Source organism: Danio aesculapii, chromosome 15 (genome assembly GCF_903798145.1).
Source record: "Danio aesculapii chromosome 15, fDanAes4.1, whole genome shotgun sequence".
Lineage (NCBI taxonomy): Eukaryota > Metazoa > Chordata > Actinopteri > Cypriniformes > Danionidae > Danio > Danio aesculapii.
Genome location: NC_079449.1, coordinates 44591660 through 44610441, shown reverse-complemented (window position 1 = coordinate 44610441; position 18782 = coordinate 44591660). Strand labels below are relative to the sequence as shown.

At 35.8% G+C, this 18782-nt stretch overlaps 1 protein-coding gene across 1 annotated transcript; it reads right to left on the bottom strand.

The window, feature by feature from the left end:
- Positions 1-675: 675 nt before the first annotated feature.
- On the bottom strand, positions 676-15251 carry LOC130241394 (uncharacterized). Its single transcript, XM_056473117.1, has 3 exons — positions 14704-15251; positions 9812-10463; positions 676-2317 (listed from the first exon to the last, which is right to left on the bottom strand). The coding sequence occupies exons 1-3, from the start codon at positions 15171-15173 to the stop codon at positions 1652-1654; spliced, it is 1788 nt and encodes a 595-aa protein (XP_056329092.1). The 5' UTR covers positions 15174-15251; the 3' UTR covers positions 676-1651.
- Positions 15252-18782: the final 3531 nt, after the last annotated feature.

Below are 18782 nucleotides of genomic sequence, written 5' to 3'. Positions count from 1 at the left end.
TAAATAAGCTAATTTACTGAAATACGGGTAAAGTAAGCTAGTTTACAGAAATTCCTGCTTTTGATTCAGGTGTGTGTTATGATATTCGCAAAACCATGACCACACATTTCCCATTGGAACTGCAAATATATATGTGGTCCATCGTTAAACATTTACAATAACACAATCAATTTAAACAAAATTCTTATTAATAATATACCATTCTCCTGCATGTAAACATTGGCATTGCATTTCCTAGAAGAACTTGAATTTGGGTGTGGCTGCTGCAGATGAAAAACAGCAACAAAAAATCATTCTGTTTCTTCTATTGCTATACACATGTTCTATTTAACATGTTAATAATGTAATAATCAAGACAGGTAAAGTGTTGCAAAAGTTTTTGACAACCAGCACTGAGCAGCACAAATGGAATTAGTTTGTTTGTTAATTTGCAATCAAACTCTACAAAACCAAATATATCTAAGTTATTACAGCTCAATTAAATGCACCGAAATGGAAATCTAATAGATGCATTGATTTTTTAAACAGCTATATATATATATATATATATATATATATATATATATATATATATATATATATATATATATACATATATATATAAGTAATTGCTCACTGTTAGAAAGTTTTTGCCAACATCTCTATTGTTTATGTCAGTATGAATGAGTGGCTCAATTTACTGTTTTACAGAACCATTTATTATAATAAACAAAAACAAACAGCAGGAGAATTTTACCGATTAACACATCTTTATGCAATAATGTTAATTTATACACTGATAAACAAACACAACAGCTAGGTTAATGCACATTTTTAAGGCAACAATATTTAACAGTAACATAGCATCAATTGTACATTTAAAGAAACTATTCCTATTGTCATATTAAATGTATAATATAAGAATACATTGTTAAAAAAACTACAAACAAACAAAAATATTTAATAAAATCACATTATAAATGCACATTTTTCTCATTCAGGGATCTGCACTCAACAAACGACTTATTTAAAATGAGCTTTGAGGGTTTTTTTGGGACAACTTAATTATTTTATGTTAAATCCACTCAAATTTTTGAAAGCAATTAAGCTAACTTAATCCATTTGTGTTGGAAGAACATCAAGGAATTAAGTTTGCTTATTATTATTATTATTATTATTATTATTATTATTATTATTATTATTTACAAATTTAATTGAGATGAACATAAAACAATTAAGTTGTCCCAAAGAAACCCAAGAATTGTGTTGTTTCAGCTCATTTTAAATGAGTAGTTTGAACAAACAGCAAACATATCATTTTCCAAAACATCTGCAAACATCGTTTTCTTGAGTGTGTAGGCTGTAAAACAAATGCAGGCGTCCACATTGTTCATTCATGTCGGCCAAACATAAATCGATTAAGTTATTAGCCATTAAGTGAATTTGACATAAAACAATTAAGTTGTGCCAACAAATATCTCAAGAATTGTGTTCTTTCAGCTCAAAGGTAATTTTCTGAGTGTGTATAATATAGCACAGCACATATATATACTCACTATATAACTACTATAAATGCAACAGCAAACACAGTCTGTCAATTGATCTTCTTGGCAAATCTTAGAACGAAAGAGTGAGAGAGTCTCCAAAAGTCTTCGCGATCTTAGCGTATCCCTCAGACGTAGGCTCTGCTGGTGGCGGTGGAGCGCGGCTGGGAATATTTGATGCCGTATTTTTCCTCTTTTGGAGGGCAGGAGCTGCACAGGATTCCTCCTCCGATGATCAGCAGCGCCGCGACGCCCCATCCGATGTACAGCGAAGCCCCCATCTCCCTCCGCTGAGCGTCCGTGAGGAGCGGATTGTAGAAATCTCTGATGATGGTGTTGGCGGACCAGCAGACAGGCACCAGCACCAGAACTCCAGCAACGATGAAGATCACACCGCTGGCGATGGCCACTTTAGCCTTGGCGTCTTCCCTTTCCACGAAGTTGGTGCATTTCCCGCCGGCGATTCCCAGGATGAGAGCGAAAAAGCAGACGATGATGGCGATGACCACGAGAGCTCGAGCGGCCTGCAGATCCTGAGGCAAGGCCAGGAGCGAGTCGTAGATCTTACACTGCATCTGTCCTGTGCTCTGCATCACACAGTTCATCCACAAACCCTCCCAGATGGTCTGCGCCGTCACGATGTTGGCTCCGATGAACGCGGTCACCTTCCACATGGGCAAAGCACAAATAATAATGGCTCCCAAGAAGCCAATGATGGCCAGGCACATGCCCAGGATCTCTCTGCACATAGACACCATTTTTGCTTGTGAAGTTGGCTTGCGACGTTGAACGTGTGTTTACTCTCCGTTCTGAAGTGTTGTAGTGACTTCACTTCGCAGACTTTCAGAGTTTTAAGATTGTGTCCAGAAAGGGAGGAGTTTAGGTCTGATGAAACTGGGTTGGAGGTGAATTTTCAAGATTGACCAGATTCTTCGGCTGTGTGTGCAGGTAGTGGCCAGGCTAGTTTCGGTGAGATGCAAATCAATGGGGAACAATAAACATCAGAGATGCTAACGAGTGTAGTCATCAACCGAGAGTATTGGGTTTGTGTTCTTTCTGAGAGTCTCTCTTTCTGTTTGCATCGCATTGCCAGTTAACTGAGGATTTCAGTTATGAGCCTTTGTTTACTGTTTTAGATGTGTGTGTGTGTGTGTGTGTGTGTGTGTGTGTGTGTGTGTGTGTGTGTGTGTGTGTGTGTGTGTGTGTGTGTGTGTGTGTGTGTTACTCAACTCAACAACACACTTTTCTGATGTTTGTTCAAACTATTTAATTAAAATGAGCTGAATCAACTTAATTATTGAGATTTTGTTGGGACAACTTAAATTTGTTTTGTTCAATCCACTTAAATTTATTAAATCTGTTAAGTTAACTTAATCGATTTGTGTTGGGACAATATCAATGAATTATGTGGAACCCTGCATTTTTTACAGTCGCAAGACTTTTTCTGCTATCTATCTATCTATCTATCTATCTATCTATCTATCTATCTATCTATCTATCTATCTATCTATCTATCTATCTATCTATCTATCTATCTATCTATCTATCTATCTATCTATCTATCTATCAATTGTGTCTATCTATCTATCTATCTATCTATCTATCTATCTATCTATCTATCTATCTATCTATCTATCTATCTATCTATCTATCTATCTATCTATCTATCTATAAATTGTATCTATCTATCTATCTATCTATCTATCTATCTATCTATCTATCTATCTATCTATCTATCTATCTATCTATCTATCTATCTATCTATCTATCTATCTATCTATCTATCTATAAACTGTTTTTATCTATCTATCTATCTATCTATCTATCTATCTATCTATCTATCTATCTATCTATCTATCTATCTATCTATCTATCTATCTATCTATCTTTAAACTGTTTTTATCTATCTATCTATCTATCTATCTATCTATCTATCTATCTATCTATCTATCTATCTATCTATCTATCTATCTATCTATCTATCTATCTATCTATCTATCTATCTATCTTTAAACTGTTTTATCTATCTATCTATCTATCTATCTATCTATCTATCTATCTATCTATCTATCTATCTATCTATCTATCTATCTATCTATCTATCTATCTATCTATCTATCTATCTATCTATCTATCTATCTATCTATCTAGTGGGTTAAAATATGTCTAGAGAAATGTTGAAATGTTAACTTCTGAGTGAAACTGTAGTTCTACTTTTATTTTGCAGGTTTAAATATGTCCAGAGAAAATGTTTTCTTCTGAGAGAAACTGTATTTCATTTATGTCTGAGCATTAGTTTACTGTATTAGTTGTTTTTGTGTGTTTCTCAACTCAACAACACACTTTTTTGTTGCTTGTTCAAACTGCTTATTTAAAATGAGCTGAATCAACACAATTATTGAGATTTTGTTCGGACAACTTAATTTTTTTCATGTTCAATCCACTTAAATGTATTAAATCTGTTAAGTTAACTTTTAGTTATCTTAAAGTTAACTCGATTTGTGTTGTGACGATATGAATGAATTTTGTGGGAATTTTTTTTCTTTGTCTACTACAATTTAATATGATTTTTTTTGTGGATTTAAATGTGTCTCAAGAAAATAGTTTTAATTTTTACTTCTGAGGGAAACTTTTTTTTTTGGCTTTAAATATATTCAGAGAAAACTTTTAAATGTTAACTTCTGGGTTTTTTAAGGGCAAGCTAAAATGGCAGTGTATAATACAAGGAAACAAAGTTGAACAGAACAGGAGTTACAACTTGTTGACAGTCTTTTTAATAATGCAAAAATCCACAATTCACATTGATTTTCGATATTTTAAAGCTGAGGGTGATGTTTCTTTTTTATTTTGACATGATGTGGTGTTATGGTGGCTGGCTCTTTTGTTTGAGGTTTATGAAAACAATTGGGCATTTTACAATATATATATATATATATATATATATATATATATATATATATATATATATATATATATATATATATATATATATATATATGTACAATATGTGTGTGTGTGTATATATATACATATACCCTACAGATACCCTAATAAATAATACTCCTATTACTATAATAGAGGTATCATTTTCTCCTTTTCAATATTACTTCAGCCAAACACCAAAAGTACTATATATTTAAGTGATAAAAGTTAAAGTACTTACTGATGAATGTTTAAAATTTATTTGGTAGAAAATGTAATCACCAAACCTTGTCATACTGTGATAATCACACTGATAATTCAATTGAAAACACGTGAAAGCACATTCAGATCAGTTTCTAATATTAGTAAATCAGATTTTTTCTCCTAAAATGAGCAATTTTGTTAGCCTCCTTTGTTTATGTTCAGTTGTTTCACTTCAAACTAAATTGAAAAGAACCTGTTCATACAGTATATATATATATATATAAAGGCTCATTTTAAGAAACCAAAACAAAACCTTTAATCATAGCTGTCCAGATATTTTCTATTATTATTTTACTTTAAAAACTTTCTGGTTAGTTTTCTTATTTTTCTGTAATTTGAGCTTTAAACCAACACTAAATTAGCACAATGTGGTTATTTCCTGTCACGTTCCTAAAAGGATTCCTGGTACTTTCCACAATTATATTCAATTCATACAATTACATCATCAGTTTTCACTGTAATCAATTTAATAGTAACTGGTTGGCAGGTTATGAAAGCGAAATATATAAGTAATATATTAAGATCATTTATAATAATTCAGAAATATATTTATAGATAAAATCACAGTACCCATGTGGACAATCAAAGTCACAGACTCACAAAAATACAGGCTTCAGTTTCACTACAGCAGTACTTACAATATCATAAACATCATTCATTAGCAATACTAAAATCTGGAGTAGAGAAAACAAGTCCAACAAGTTTTTAGTTTTAATCTCCATTTAAAGCCTGGCAACGAACAAGACACTCAATATAATAGTTTTTTTAAAAACATATACATTCAATTCAGCCAAACACTAAGTTACGTACAGATTTTTTGTACATTTAGAGGAGCACTGTCTTAGAAAGAGTCAGTTGATAAATGTCCTTCAGTTAAAGATATTGCCTTGTAACAGATGAATAAGCAACAGAAACTGTCAATGTTTGAGAAATATGTTGGAGTAAAGAGAAAAAAGAAAGTAAAAAGTCTTTGTGATCTTGATCTTGGTCAGAAGTAGGCTCTGCTAATGGCATTGGAGCATTTTTATAGGAAGAGTCAGTCAAGAAATATCCTTTAGTACCTACAAATATTACCATGATGAAACAAACATCATTCATTAGCGCTACAAAAGTCTCTAGCAGAGAAAACAAGTCCAACAAGTTTTTAGTTTTTCCATATCATCTCCATTTAAAGCTTTGCAAAGTACAAGACACTCAACAGAATTGTTTTTAAATACATTTACATCAGCCAAACGCTGAATTAAAAGGACAGTTCACACCAAAATCTAAATGTAATCCCTATTTACTCTCCATCAAGTGTTTCCAAACCTTTAAGGGTTTCTTTCTTCTGTTGAACACAAAAGCAGATATTTTGAAGAATGCTGATTGAAACCATTGAGTAGAAAAAACAAATACAATGGAAGTCAATGGTTACGGGTTTCCAGTGTCCTTCAAACTATCTTCTTCTGTGTTTAACAGGAAGCAAAAAACTAAAAGGTGAGTAAATGATGACAGAATTTTCATTTTTGTATGAATTATCCCTTTAAAGTACAGATATACGCTGTAAATGTTGGGTTCCACACATTACCTTCATGTTTTCTCATCACAAATCGATTGCAATAACTTAAATGTCTTTACAAATTTAAGTGGATTGAACATAAAACAGTTAAGCTGTCCCCCAAAAACCTCAAGAATTGAACAAGAGTTTGAACAAACAAACCACTTTTTTGTTTTATTTTCTTTGCATTTCAGCAGCAGTTTTAGAAGATGTCAGTCCTCTGAGTTAAAGATATTGACTTGGAAAAGATGAATAAGCAACAGATATTGTCTTTATATTGTTTCTCTTGCTTTCAGAGTTGCTTTTAAATACATTTAATTCAGCCAAACACTGAATTAAACAGAGAGTTCACACAAAAATCTGAATTTGCTCCCTATTTACTCTCCCTCAAATGTTTCCAAAGCTTTACCAGTTTCTCGTTGAACACAAAAGAAGATATTTTGAAGAATGCTGACTGATTGAAACCATATAGGAAAAGAAATACAAAGGAAGTCAATGGTTACAGGTTTCCAGTGTCCTTCAAACTATCTTCTTCTGTGTTCAACAGGAAGCAAACAAGTAAACAGTGAGTAAATGATGACAGAAATTTCATTTTTGTGAATTATCCTTTTAAAGTACAGATAGATACACGCTGTAAATGATAATAAATATGTTACAATAAATAACAAACGTCTTTTTTTATATTTTCTCTTCATTTCAGGAGCAGTTTTAGAAGATGTCAGTCCTTTGAGTTAAAGATATTGACTTGGAAAAGATGAATAAGCAACAGATATTGTCTTTATATTGTTTCTCTTGCTTTCAGAGTTGCTTTTAAATACATTTAATTCAGCCAAACACTGAATTAAACAGAGAGTTCACACAAAAATCTGAATTTGCTCCCTATTTACTCTCCCTCAAATGTTTCCAAAGCTTTACCAGTTTCTCGTTGAACACAAAAGAAGATATTTTGAAGAATGCTGACTGATTGAAACCATATAGGAAAAGAAATACAAAGGAAGTCAATGGTTACAGGTTTCCAGTGTCCTTCAAACTATCTTCGTCTGTGTTCAACAGGAAGCAAACAAGTAAACAATGAGTAAATGATGACAGAAATTTCATTTTTGTGTGAATTATCCTTTTAAAGTACAGATATACGCTGTAAATGCTAATTAAATATGTTACAATAAATAACAAACAGCTTTTTTTGTATTTTCTCTTCATTTCAGGAGCAGTTTTAGAAGATGTCAGTCCTCTGAGTTAAAGATATTGACTTGGAACAGATGAATAAGCAACAGATATAGTTTTTATACTGTTTCTTTTTGAGAAATATGTTGGAGTAAAGAGTTTTCGGAAGTAAAAAGTCTTTGTGATCTTGAATTTGTTCAGACTAATGGCATTAGAGCATTTATTTAGAGAGTCAGTCAAGAAATATCCTTCAGTACTTACAAATATTATCATGTTGACATCAAACAACATTCATTAGCGCTGTAAATCCTCCAGCAGAGGAAACAAGTCCAACAAGTTTTTAGTTTTTCCATATCATCTCCATTTAAAGCTTGGTGAAGTACAAGACACAACAGAAATGTTTTTTTAAATACATTTAATTCAGCCAAACGCTGAATTAAAGAAACAGTTCACACACAAAAATCTAAATATACTTCCTATTTACTCTCTATCAAGTGTTTCCAAACCTTTACGAGTTTCTGTTGAACACAAAAAAAAGAGATATTTTGAAGAATGCTGACTGATGGACACCATTGAGCAGGAAAAAGAAATTCAATGGAAGTCAATGGTTACAGGTTTAACTGGAAGCAAAAAAGTAAATGGTGAGTAAATGATGACAGAAATGTCCTTTTTGGATGAATTATCACTTTAAAGTAAAGATATACACTGTAAATGTTGGGTTTCACACAATCCTTTCATGTTGTCCCAACACAAATCGATTAAGTTAACTTAAATGTCTTTACAAATTTAAGTGGATTAAACATAAAACAATTAAGTTGTCCCCCAAGTTTCTTTTCATTTCAGCAGCAGTTTTAGAAGATGTCAGTCCTTTTTCGTTACTGATATTCCCTCAGAGCAGATGAATAAGCAACAGATATTGTCTTTATATTGTTTCTCCTTGAGAAATGTGTCAGAGTAAAGAGAAAAAAGCCTTTGTGATCTTGATTTTGGTCAGAAGTAGGCTTTACTAATGCCATTTTTTAGAAAGAGTCAGTCAAGAAATATCCTTTAGTACTTACAAATATTACCATGTTAAAACAAACATCATTCATTAGCGCTGCAAAAATCTCCAGTAGAGAAAAAAAGTCTGCATTTTTCCAGATCATCTCCATTTAAAGCTTGGAGATGTACAAGACACTCAATAGAATTGCTTTCAAATACATTCAATACAGCCAAACGCTGAATTAAACAGAGAGTTCACACGACAATCTACATTTACTCCCTATTTACTCTCCCTCAAGTGTTTCCAAAGCTTTACCCGTTTCTGTTGAGCACAAAAGAAGATATTTTGAAGAATGCTGACTGATTGAAACCATTGAGTAGGAAAAACAAATACAATGAAAGCCAATGGTTACAGGTTTCCAGTTTCCTTCAGTTTCCATCTTCTTTTGTGTTCAACAGGAAACAAAAGAGTAAATAGTGAGTAGATGAGTTTTCATTTTTGGGAGAATTCTCCCGTTAAACTATAGATATACACTGTAAATGTTGGGTTCCACACAATCTTTTCATGCTGTCCCAACACAAATCGATTAAGTCAACTAAGATATCTCTACAAGTATAAGTGGATTAAGCGTAAAACAATTCTGTCGCCCAGGTTTCTTTCCATTTCAAGAGCCGTTTTAGAAGATGTCAGTCCTTTGAGCTAAAGATATTGCCTCAGCGTGGATGAATAAGCAACAGATATCGTCTTTATATTGTTTCTCAGACTTTAAATGATGACAGAATTTTCATTTTTGCATGAATTCCCTGCTGAAAAATCCAGCTTAAACCAGCCTGGGCTGGTTGGCTGGTTTTAGCTGGTCGACCAGGCTGGTTTTAGAGGGGTTTTGGCCACTTCCAGGCTGGTTTCCAGCCATTTCCAGCCTGGTCTTAGCTGGTCAGGCTGAGAAATGACCAGCTAAAACCAGCTTGACCAGCCTAGTCAGGCTGGGAGCCCAGCCTAAACCAGCTATGCCCAGCTTAAACCAGGCTGGTCAAGCTGGTTTTAGCTGGATTTAGCTGGTCATTTTCCAGCCTGACCAGCTAAGACCAGGCTGGAAATGGCTGGAAACCAGCCTGTAAATGGCCAAAACCCCTCTAAAACCAGGCTGGTCAACCAGCTAAAACCAGCCAACCAGCCTAGGCTGGTTTAAGCTGGATTTTACAGCAGGGTTATCACTTTAAAGTACAGATAAACGCTGTAAATATTGGGTTCCACACATTCCCTTCATGTTGTCTTAACATATTCAAGTATATTGAACATAAAACAATTAAGTTGTCCCCCAAAAACCTCAAGAATTGTGTTGAATCAGCTCATTTTAAATGAGATTGTCTTTCCATCTTCAGGAGCAGTTTTAGAAGATGTCCGTCCTTTGAGTTAAAGATATTGTCTTGGAGCAGGTGAATAAGCAACAGGAGGATGATACGGCTTGTTCATCCCACTATAAACTGTGCTCGGAGCATAAGGATGCCCATAGACCGGTCCCTGGTATGGGTACATGCCTGGGTATTGTGGATAGATATCTTCTCTCGGCGGACAAGAAGTGCACAGGATAATCCCTCCGAATAACAGAAACGCTGAAGCACCCCAACCGACATATATAGACGCTCCAAGCTCTCTCTTTTGCGTCTGAATGGTGGTGACGCTAACATAATCGGAGATGGTGTACGCCGCAGACCAGCACACAGGAATCAGCAGCAGGACTCCAGCAACAATGCACAGGATGCCTCCCAAAATCAGCACTTTAGCCATGGAGGACTCGTTCTTCAGACAGCTACTGCACCGTCCACCAATAAACGTCAGCAGCATGCCTACGAATCCGATCAGTATGGAGATGATGACCAGTGCACGCGCCACCTGCAGATCCTGGGTCAGGTTCATGATGGAGTCCTGTATTTTGCACTGCATCTGCCCCGTGCTCTGCATCACGCAGTTCATCCACAGGCCGTCCCACACGATCTGGCCTGTCACGATGTTGGCGCCGATGTAGGTGGTGACCCGCCACATGGGAATGCCACAGCAGATGCAGATGCCCACAAAACCGATGAAGCACAGGGTCTGGCCGGACACTTCTTTAGCAATCCTGCCCATATTGAAGCCGTTGTGGGATGAAAAACAAAAGCAGCCGTTGGTGTGATCCTAACTCGTGTGTGTCTGGAGGACAAGCAGGAAGTGATGGCCTGTTAACTGCAGATCCGCCCTGGGAGGAGTTTTTGTGTTTGTTGTGTGTGTGTTTGTGTGTGTGTGTGTATCTGTTTGATCCTGTTAAACGAGATTCCAGAGATTCTAAAAAGAATGTGCAGCCGGAAAAACAATGACTCTTAAAGGGCACCTACTATGCAATAATCACTCAGCTTCTGAGGGTAAAAATGTCATCCATTCATTTGTTTTCTTTTCAGCTTAGTCCCTTTATTAATCTGGGGTCGCCACAGCGGAATGAACCGCCAACTTATCCAGCATATGTTTTACGAAGCGGATGCCCTTCCAGCTGCAACCCATAACTGGGAAACACCCATACACACTCATTCACATACATACACAACGGACAATTTAGCTTACCCAATTCACCTATAGCACATGTGTTTGGACTTGTGAGGGAAACCATAGCAAAATCTACACTGAAATGCCAACTGACCCAGCTGGGACTCGAACCAGTGACCTTCTTGCTGTCAGGTCACAGTGCTAACCACTGAACCACCCCAAAAAAAACCCTAAAAGTTATCAATTTTATTTTCTGCCGTTAATTAAACTCCTTTTCTACTATTTAAGTCAATAGGTAAGTCATCTAGGTAAGTTACAGGTTTTCAGCTTTCTTCAAAGTATCTTCTTTTGTGTTTACCAGAAGAAAGAAACTGATAAAAGTTTAAAACCAATTGAGGGAGAGTAAATAGTGAGTACATTTAACAAATTTTGGGGTGAACTATCCCTTTAAAGGCCCGTTTCCACTGAGTGGTACGGTACGGTTCGGTTTGGTTTGGTACGCTTTTATAGCCGTTTCCACTTTCAAAAAGCATACCGAACCGAACCGTACCGTACCACTTTTTCGGCACCCTTTCGAAAGGGTACAAAACACGAGAAAGGGTACCAAAAGGCTGAGCTAGACGCGCAGCTAAACGCTATTGGTTTACAGAGATACGTCATTAGCTTACGCAACAAGCCAGAATGAAAACAAAAAAAACGCCATATTTAAAATACACGCACAGCCGAGAGATTACAGCGGAATTATTTATACATATAATAACGAGCCATGGTCGACCCGGGCTCAAACAAACCTTGTCGTCGTCTTGATAAACAGCCATAAAGCCATGGAGTAGAGCAGATTTACCCTGTGCTGCGTAGTTTTTTACGAGGCAGTCTGAGGCGCGAGCGGTTTCGCTTTCTTCCTTGCGCTCGCCGTGTGCATTCTCTCATAAACACATTAAGAAATCTTCTAAATTCAACATAGCAACTCAGTTCCAAGGATGATTGTTATATTTTATGTGACTGAGTGACCGATTACTTGTCCAGGGAAGCGGGTTTTTAAAAATAAATAAATAAAAAAGAGAAAATAAATAAATAATGGGAGCGTCATGGTGGCGCAGTGGGTAGCACGGTCGCCTCACAGCAAGAAGGTCACTGGTTCGAGCCTCGGCTGGGTCAGCTGGCGTTTCTGTGTGGAGTTTGCATGTTCCCCCCGTGTTCGCTTGGGTTTCGTCTGGGTGCTCCGGTTTCACTCACAGTCCAAACACATGTGATATGGGTGAATTGGGTAGGCTAAATTGTCCGTAGTGTATGAGTGGGATTGAGTGTGTGTGGATGTTTTCCAGTGATGGGTTTCAGGTGGAAAGACATCCGCTGCGCAAAACATATGGTGGATTAATTGGCGGTTCATTCCGCTGTGGCGACCCCAGATTAATAAAGGGACTAAGCCGAAAAGGAATTGAATAAATAACATAATTAATTTTATGAGCGACTCCAAAACATTTTATAGTGTTTGTTTATTTATTTATTTACCTTTTAAATTAGCACACGTGTGAAAGTGTAGACTAATTTGCAAACATTATTGTTTTAGTATGGTTTGGCAGTTTAATCCAGTCTCACAAGTTTCACAAAATTATAGAAAAATCACAACTCAAACCTTATTCTAACCCTTACCTAATCCCTAAATCTAATCATCATAGAAATGCATTACTAAGATTCATAATATTATAATATTTCCAGGATCCCCCACAAGTCCAAAGACATGCACTAGGTGAATTGGGTAAGCTAAATTGGCCGTAGTGTATGTGTGTTTCCCAGTGATGGGTTGCAGCTAGAAGGGCATCCGCTGTGTAAAACATGTGCTGGATAAGTTGGCGGTTCATTCCGCTGTAGCGATACCAGATTAATAAAGGGACTAAGCTCTAAAGAAAATGAATCAATAAATATTTCCAGGATATTTTACATATATTTAAAAGTCGCCTTACTGTGTAGACACGTAAGCTTACGTAATGACTATACAAAATATTATTGAGCATATCTATTTCCCATACATAAATAAATACATAATTAATGTAAAGTTTTGGAACTTTACTAGAGTAATTATTTAAAAGAATTAAAATATGGGAATTATTAAGGGCAAGTTGCTGCCATCTGGTAAAAAATAACTGATACATGATATACATGTTATGACAATAATGGCCAGTAGATGGCTGAAGTGTTCAATGTAATCCCTCACTACACAAGACCAAAGTGGTTTTACAGAGGGCTGTCGTGAATAATTTTCTTCTTCAAAATTCTTTCTAAACAGAGACTTCAGACTATGATTTGTATTAATGATTTGTCCAGTTCTGTGTAATAAGAAAAAAGAAACAAAAATATGAATGTTTGTAAAGGATTTATTTGATGAGATGCTTGTATTTGAAATGCTTTGTGGCGTATCAGTCACAATTTCAAAGCAAATTATGATTAAAGATAACTTTAATATAAATCATGTACAGTTTCAGCATTTCTGAACAGTTTCTCAGTAAAAACAAGAAAAATTAAAGGGAAAATTCACTCAAAAATATAAATCCGGTCAACATTTAGCTATACTCGCTCACTTAACATATGAGTTGCTTTCTTCAGTTGAACACAAAAGAAGATATTTTAAAGAATGCTGGAAACTGGTCACCATGACTTACATAGTATTTGTTTTTCCCACTGTGGATGTCAATGGTTACAGGTATGCATGGGCCGGTATAGAATTCTTACGGTATGATAACCTTGGATAAAAGGTGATTACTGCTCTAAAATATATGTATTTTTTAAATGCCTGGGTAAAAAACAAACAAAAAAATTTCCCTTTTGAACACAATTTAGTTTAAGAAACATTTAAAATATTTTGTAATAGTAAACATTTCAGGCTAAATCATAAATTATTGACTTCAGATTTGTTTGTTTTATTTATTTAAAACGGCATCTTTGGATATATTTTCGGCTGTAGATACTGTTGTCCTAAAAAAAGAAAAAAAAAAGTGAACAAAAAATTGTACACAAACCCAGGAATGGTATAGCAGAAAATGTTGATGGTTTTAAAACCGTGACTTTTCAAAACCGTACCGCGGTTTTGAAAAGTCAAGGTTTTAAAACCATCATACCTTGAAAATGGTTATCGTCCCATGCCTAGTTACAGGTTTCAAACATTCTAAAAAATATCTCTTTTTGAGATGAGGAGAAAAAAGAAACTCACAAGAACACTTGAAGAACAGTAAATAACAAGTAAACTTTTACAAAAGAAACTATATTTACAATTTAAAACACTTATTGAAAGCTTATTCCATTCAAAGCAGGCCACCTGACACGTTCATTGTATTTCACAATGCCTCATACACTGATTTTTTTTAATTATATTTGATTTTTGTCAAACTGAATGAATGAAGGTCACATTCGTTTTTACACATAGATTGAACATAAAACAATTAAGTTGGCTCCACTTGTTTTAGCTCATTTTAAGTAGCTTGAACAAACAACAACCGTCATTTTTTGAATATGTCGACCGTTATTCTAAATGAAATAACGGTCACAATCATAGTCAACAACAACAACACAATGTCAAAAGCTGTCCAGCGTACAATACACATAAAAAAACAATATCCTCCTTGAATGTAGTACTTTTGGTTCCTCTTCAGACATACCCCTTGGTTCCTCCAGATCGAGCGGTGTATGTTGCCTTGTACTGGTCTTGTGGAGGGCAATTAGCACAAAGCAACGACCCGCCAATAATCAACAGCGCCGAAGCCCCCCAACCAATAAACAACGACGCTCCCAGTTCCCTCTTCTGCGCGCTGACGGTCATAGGGTTGTAGAAGTCGCGTATAATATTATTGGCGGTCCAGCAAACAGGAATCAAGCACAGAACTCCAGCCACGATGAAGATAGCTCCAGAAATGACGCAAACTTTAGCCTTGGCACGTTCTTCTTCAATGCAGGTGGTGCATTTTCCTCCAGCCGCCGCGAGTAGGATTCCCACAACACCGACTAGGATGGAAATAATACACAAAGCTCGAGCGGCTTGTAGATCTGAGCTCAGAGCCAACATGGAGTCGTAGACTTTACACTGCATCTGTCCAGTGCTCTGCACCACGCAACTCATCCAGATTCCTTCCCAGGTAACCTGCGCCGTGACGATATTCTGTCCTATAAAAGCAGTGACTTGCCACATGGGGAGAATGCAAACCACTATAACCCCAATCCAGCCAATCACTGCCAGGGCTATACCCAGCATCTGCAGCCCTGCTGATACCATGCTGGATCAACTTCAGGTGTATTAGAGAGCAAAAAATATTCGTTGGTCTGTAGAGATGATGGTTTGGTGAACGTGTGAACAAAGTGGGCCCTTATATTTGGTTTGGAGAAAAAGGAGGGGCAGCAAACTCAAACCGTCGACTAGATTTGCCCCTTGGCTGTAATGTCTTGACATGTCTTGACACATTCGCGTTATAGGGTGGATTTCTTTATTTTTTTCCCAATTGTAAAACGTTATTATGAGTCACAGATTATTTGTAGTTTTTATGAACGGTGGTTTTAGCGTGAATAATGCTTGAGTAAGTGTTTGAGTAAGCCATGGATGAAAACTAAACAAACACGAGATGCAATTACACAATGCGTAACATGGGTGTCCCAAAATCACGAGATGGCGACTAAACTGAACTGATTCACTGAAGGTTTTTTCTCTTCCTTACATTAGGATTTTACATAATAATAAAAAAACTAAACAAACATTTCACCTCTCTGCCTAGTGACAACTATATGCAGACATTTTATTATCAATGTTTTGGTAAGTTAGCCATTTTGAGCAAAGTTAAATTAAAATGGCACCTTCTGTCATTTTAAACATGTCAATTCCCTACTAAAAAAAACAGCTTAAACCAGCCTAGGCTGGTTGGCTGGTATTAGCTGGTCGACCATCCTGGGTTTAGAGGGGTTTTGGCCATTTCCAGGCTGGTTTCCAGCCATTTCCAGCCTGGTTTTAGCTGGTCAGGCTTGAAAATGACCAGCTAAAACCAGCTTGACCACCTAGCCAGGCTGGAAGCCCAGCCAAAACCAGCTATGCCCAGCTTAAACCAGGCTGGTCAAGCTGGTTTTAGCTGGTCATTTTTCAGACCAGCAAAGACCAGGCTGGAAATGACTGGAAACCAGCCTGGAAACGGCCAAAACCCCTCTAAAACCAGGCTGGTCAACCAGCTAAAACCAGCCAACCAGCCTAGGCTTGGTTAAGCTGGATTTTTAGCAGGGAAGCCTGAAATTATTCACACTCCTTGGAAAATTCTGACGTAAAATTTTTGTTAAATGTAAATAAAAGCTTTTTTTGTTTCCACGATGAAGCCTCTTGTACATTTTATTATCTTTTGGGAAAGACGTGTCATTTCTGGTCAAAACAAAACTATCTGGTTGAATTAAAGTAACTTCAAGTCAGAATTTGCCAGGGGTATATAAATAATTTCAGCGGGATTGACTATACATTTTCGCTTTTTTTTGTATTAAAAAAAATGTCAACAACAAAAGCAGTTGTTTAAATAAACCTTAGATCAATAGTACTTGAAACTATATATATATATATATATATATATATATATATATATATATATATATATATATATATATATATATATATATATATATATATATAAGAAAATAAAGATGTAATAAATGCTGACCTGCTTTCCAGTGTCCAGAGTAAGATGTCCACTGCACCACTATTTAGTTAAACAAGCTGTTCACTGCTCAGTGTCCGAGTGTTTTCAGGGAAAAGACATTAGAAAGAGACATTAGAAGACATGGTGAAGGAATGAAAACCAGTCTCAGGTGTGAGCTGTGTAGAAAAAAGAAGAAGAGGGACAGAGTAAGGAGTAAGGGATACGGATTGTTTCATAAAAGAAAGAAAGCTCTGTTTGGTGGCCAAAAGCACAATAATGGCTTTATTTTACACAGCAGCTCCATTAAAATCTCCATGGCAAGGGGAAAGAGGATACTGTTCCACACACATGCGCACACACACACATGCACACAGGTAAGGAATGTCTGCAATTAAGAAACTGAGGAAAGATGGCTATCCAAATATTTTATTACAGCGGTAGTACCCAAACATTTCAGTCCAAACCTAGGGTTATTCAATAAAATAAATTTATTCACCAAATTCCTTAGTGCCTTTATTCATCAGGGGTGTTTTCATGTTTTACACAGCAGATGCCCTTCCAGCTGCAACCCAGTACTGGGAAACACCCATACGCATATTCACACACGCACACTACGGCCTATTGTTTATTCAATTCACCTATAGCACATGTGTTAGGACTGTGCGGGAACCGGAACACCCGGATGAAACCCACGCCAACGCGGAGAGAACATGCAAACCCCACACAGTAATGCCTACTGGCCCAGCTGGAACTCAAACCAGCGACCTTCTTGCTGTGATTCGACCGTGATAACCATCGAGTCACCGCGTCGCCCCTTTTATTCATCTTTGTTAATGTTATTTATGTTAGTAAATACAGTAACAAACTAATGGACAATTATTCTAAAGGGTTACCCTCTTGTTTATTTGTACAAAGTGTTTAGCATGTTTGGCAACTCTGCTACTGTGATATTTCAGTCAATTTCTCATTTACCACACTGTTGTATGAGACTGAAGGGCTTTATTCTGAGAAAACATATATATATAATGTATAATATATATATAATTATTGTATTCAATATATAATTTTAAAAACATATAGTATTAAAAGCTTATGCCGTCATAATCACCTATAATGTAGGTAATACAATAATGAATCACATCTTGCGTAACATCCAAGAACACCCTTTAATTTGTTTTAATTGCTTTTAATTTAAACGTAATTTTGTTGGTTCTATCTAGACACATGGTTTGATCTTCCTTCGTGTTTCGGAGAATACTCTCAGAAACATTAAGGCTCCATCAAAAAAAAAAAAGTTTAATTATGCAGGAAACTGGCTGGTCTGGTTCTAGCAAAAAAATACATGACAAAAACACTGCACAGCTCATACTATTAGTTTTATAATGTTGTCTAAAGAGAATTGCAGTAAAATCAACAGTGTCTTGATTTATGAACATAACATTAGATTGATGTAATTATAAAACAATGTGATAGTGTGTTAAATTCCACTTTTATGGTTTAAAGATACACAGTTTTTAAAAATAGACTCATTTTATAGCTCTCCTAGTGTTAAATAGGTCAGATTTAGCATTTTTGAATCATTCAGGGTTTGACAGGAGCACTTTTAGCTTAGCTTAGCTTAGCATAGATCATTAAATCAGATTAGACCATTAGCATCTCGCTCGAAAAATTCAGGAAAAGAGTTTCAATAATTTTCCCAATTTAAATCTTGACTATTCTGTAGTCAAATCTTGTACTAAGACAAATGGAAAATGAAAGTTGTTATTTTCTAGGCTGTTATGTCTATATTCTTGCATAATAATCAAGGAACTGTTCCTGGCATACCATATTATGTATATTTATATATATCATGTATCGCATATAACCTTTATACTGTGTAATATCATTGCAAACATAGAAAAAAAAGCACAACAATCAAAAGAAATATAAAATAATTAAAAATATAAATAAATATTAGATAACATCTAATAAAAATCAATGAAAGTCATTAAAATGAAAATAGAATTAAATAAAATTGATTAAGTTGTTGAAGTTTGACTCAACGTTGTTTTTATTTCAGCTGGAAACTGTACAAAACCTTTGCAGCTATACCAAACACATGCACTATAGGGTGTTTCTCAGTACTGGGTTGCAGCTGGGAAGACATCCGCTGTGTAAATCGTATGCTGGAGTGGTTGGCGGTTCATTCCGCTGTGGTGACAATAAAGGGACTAAGCTGA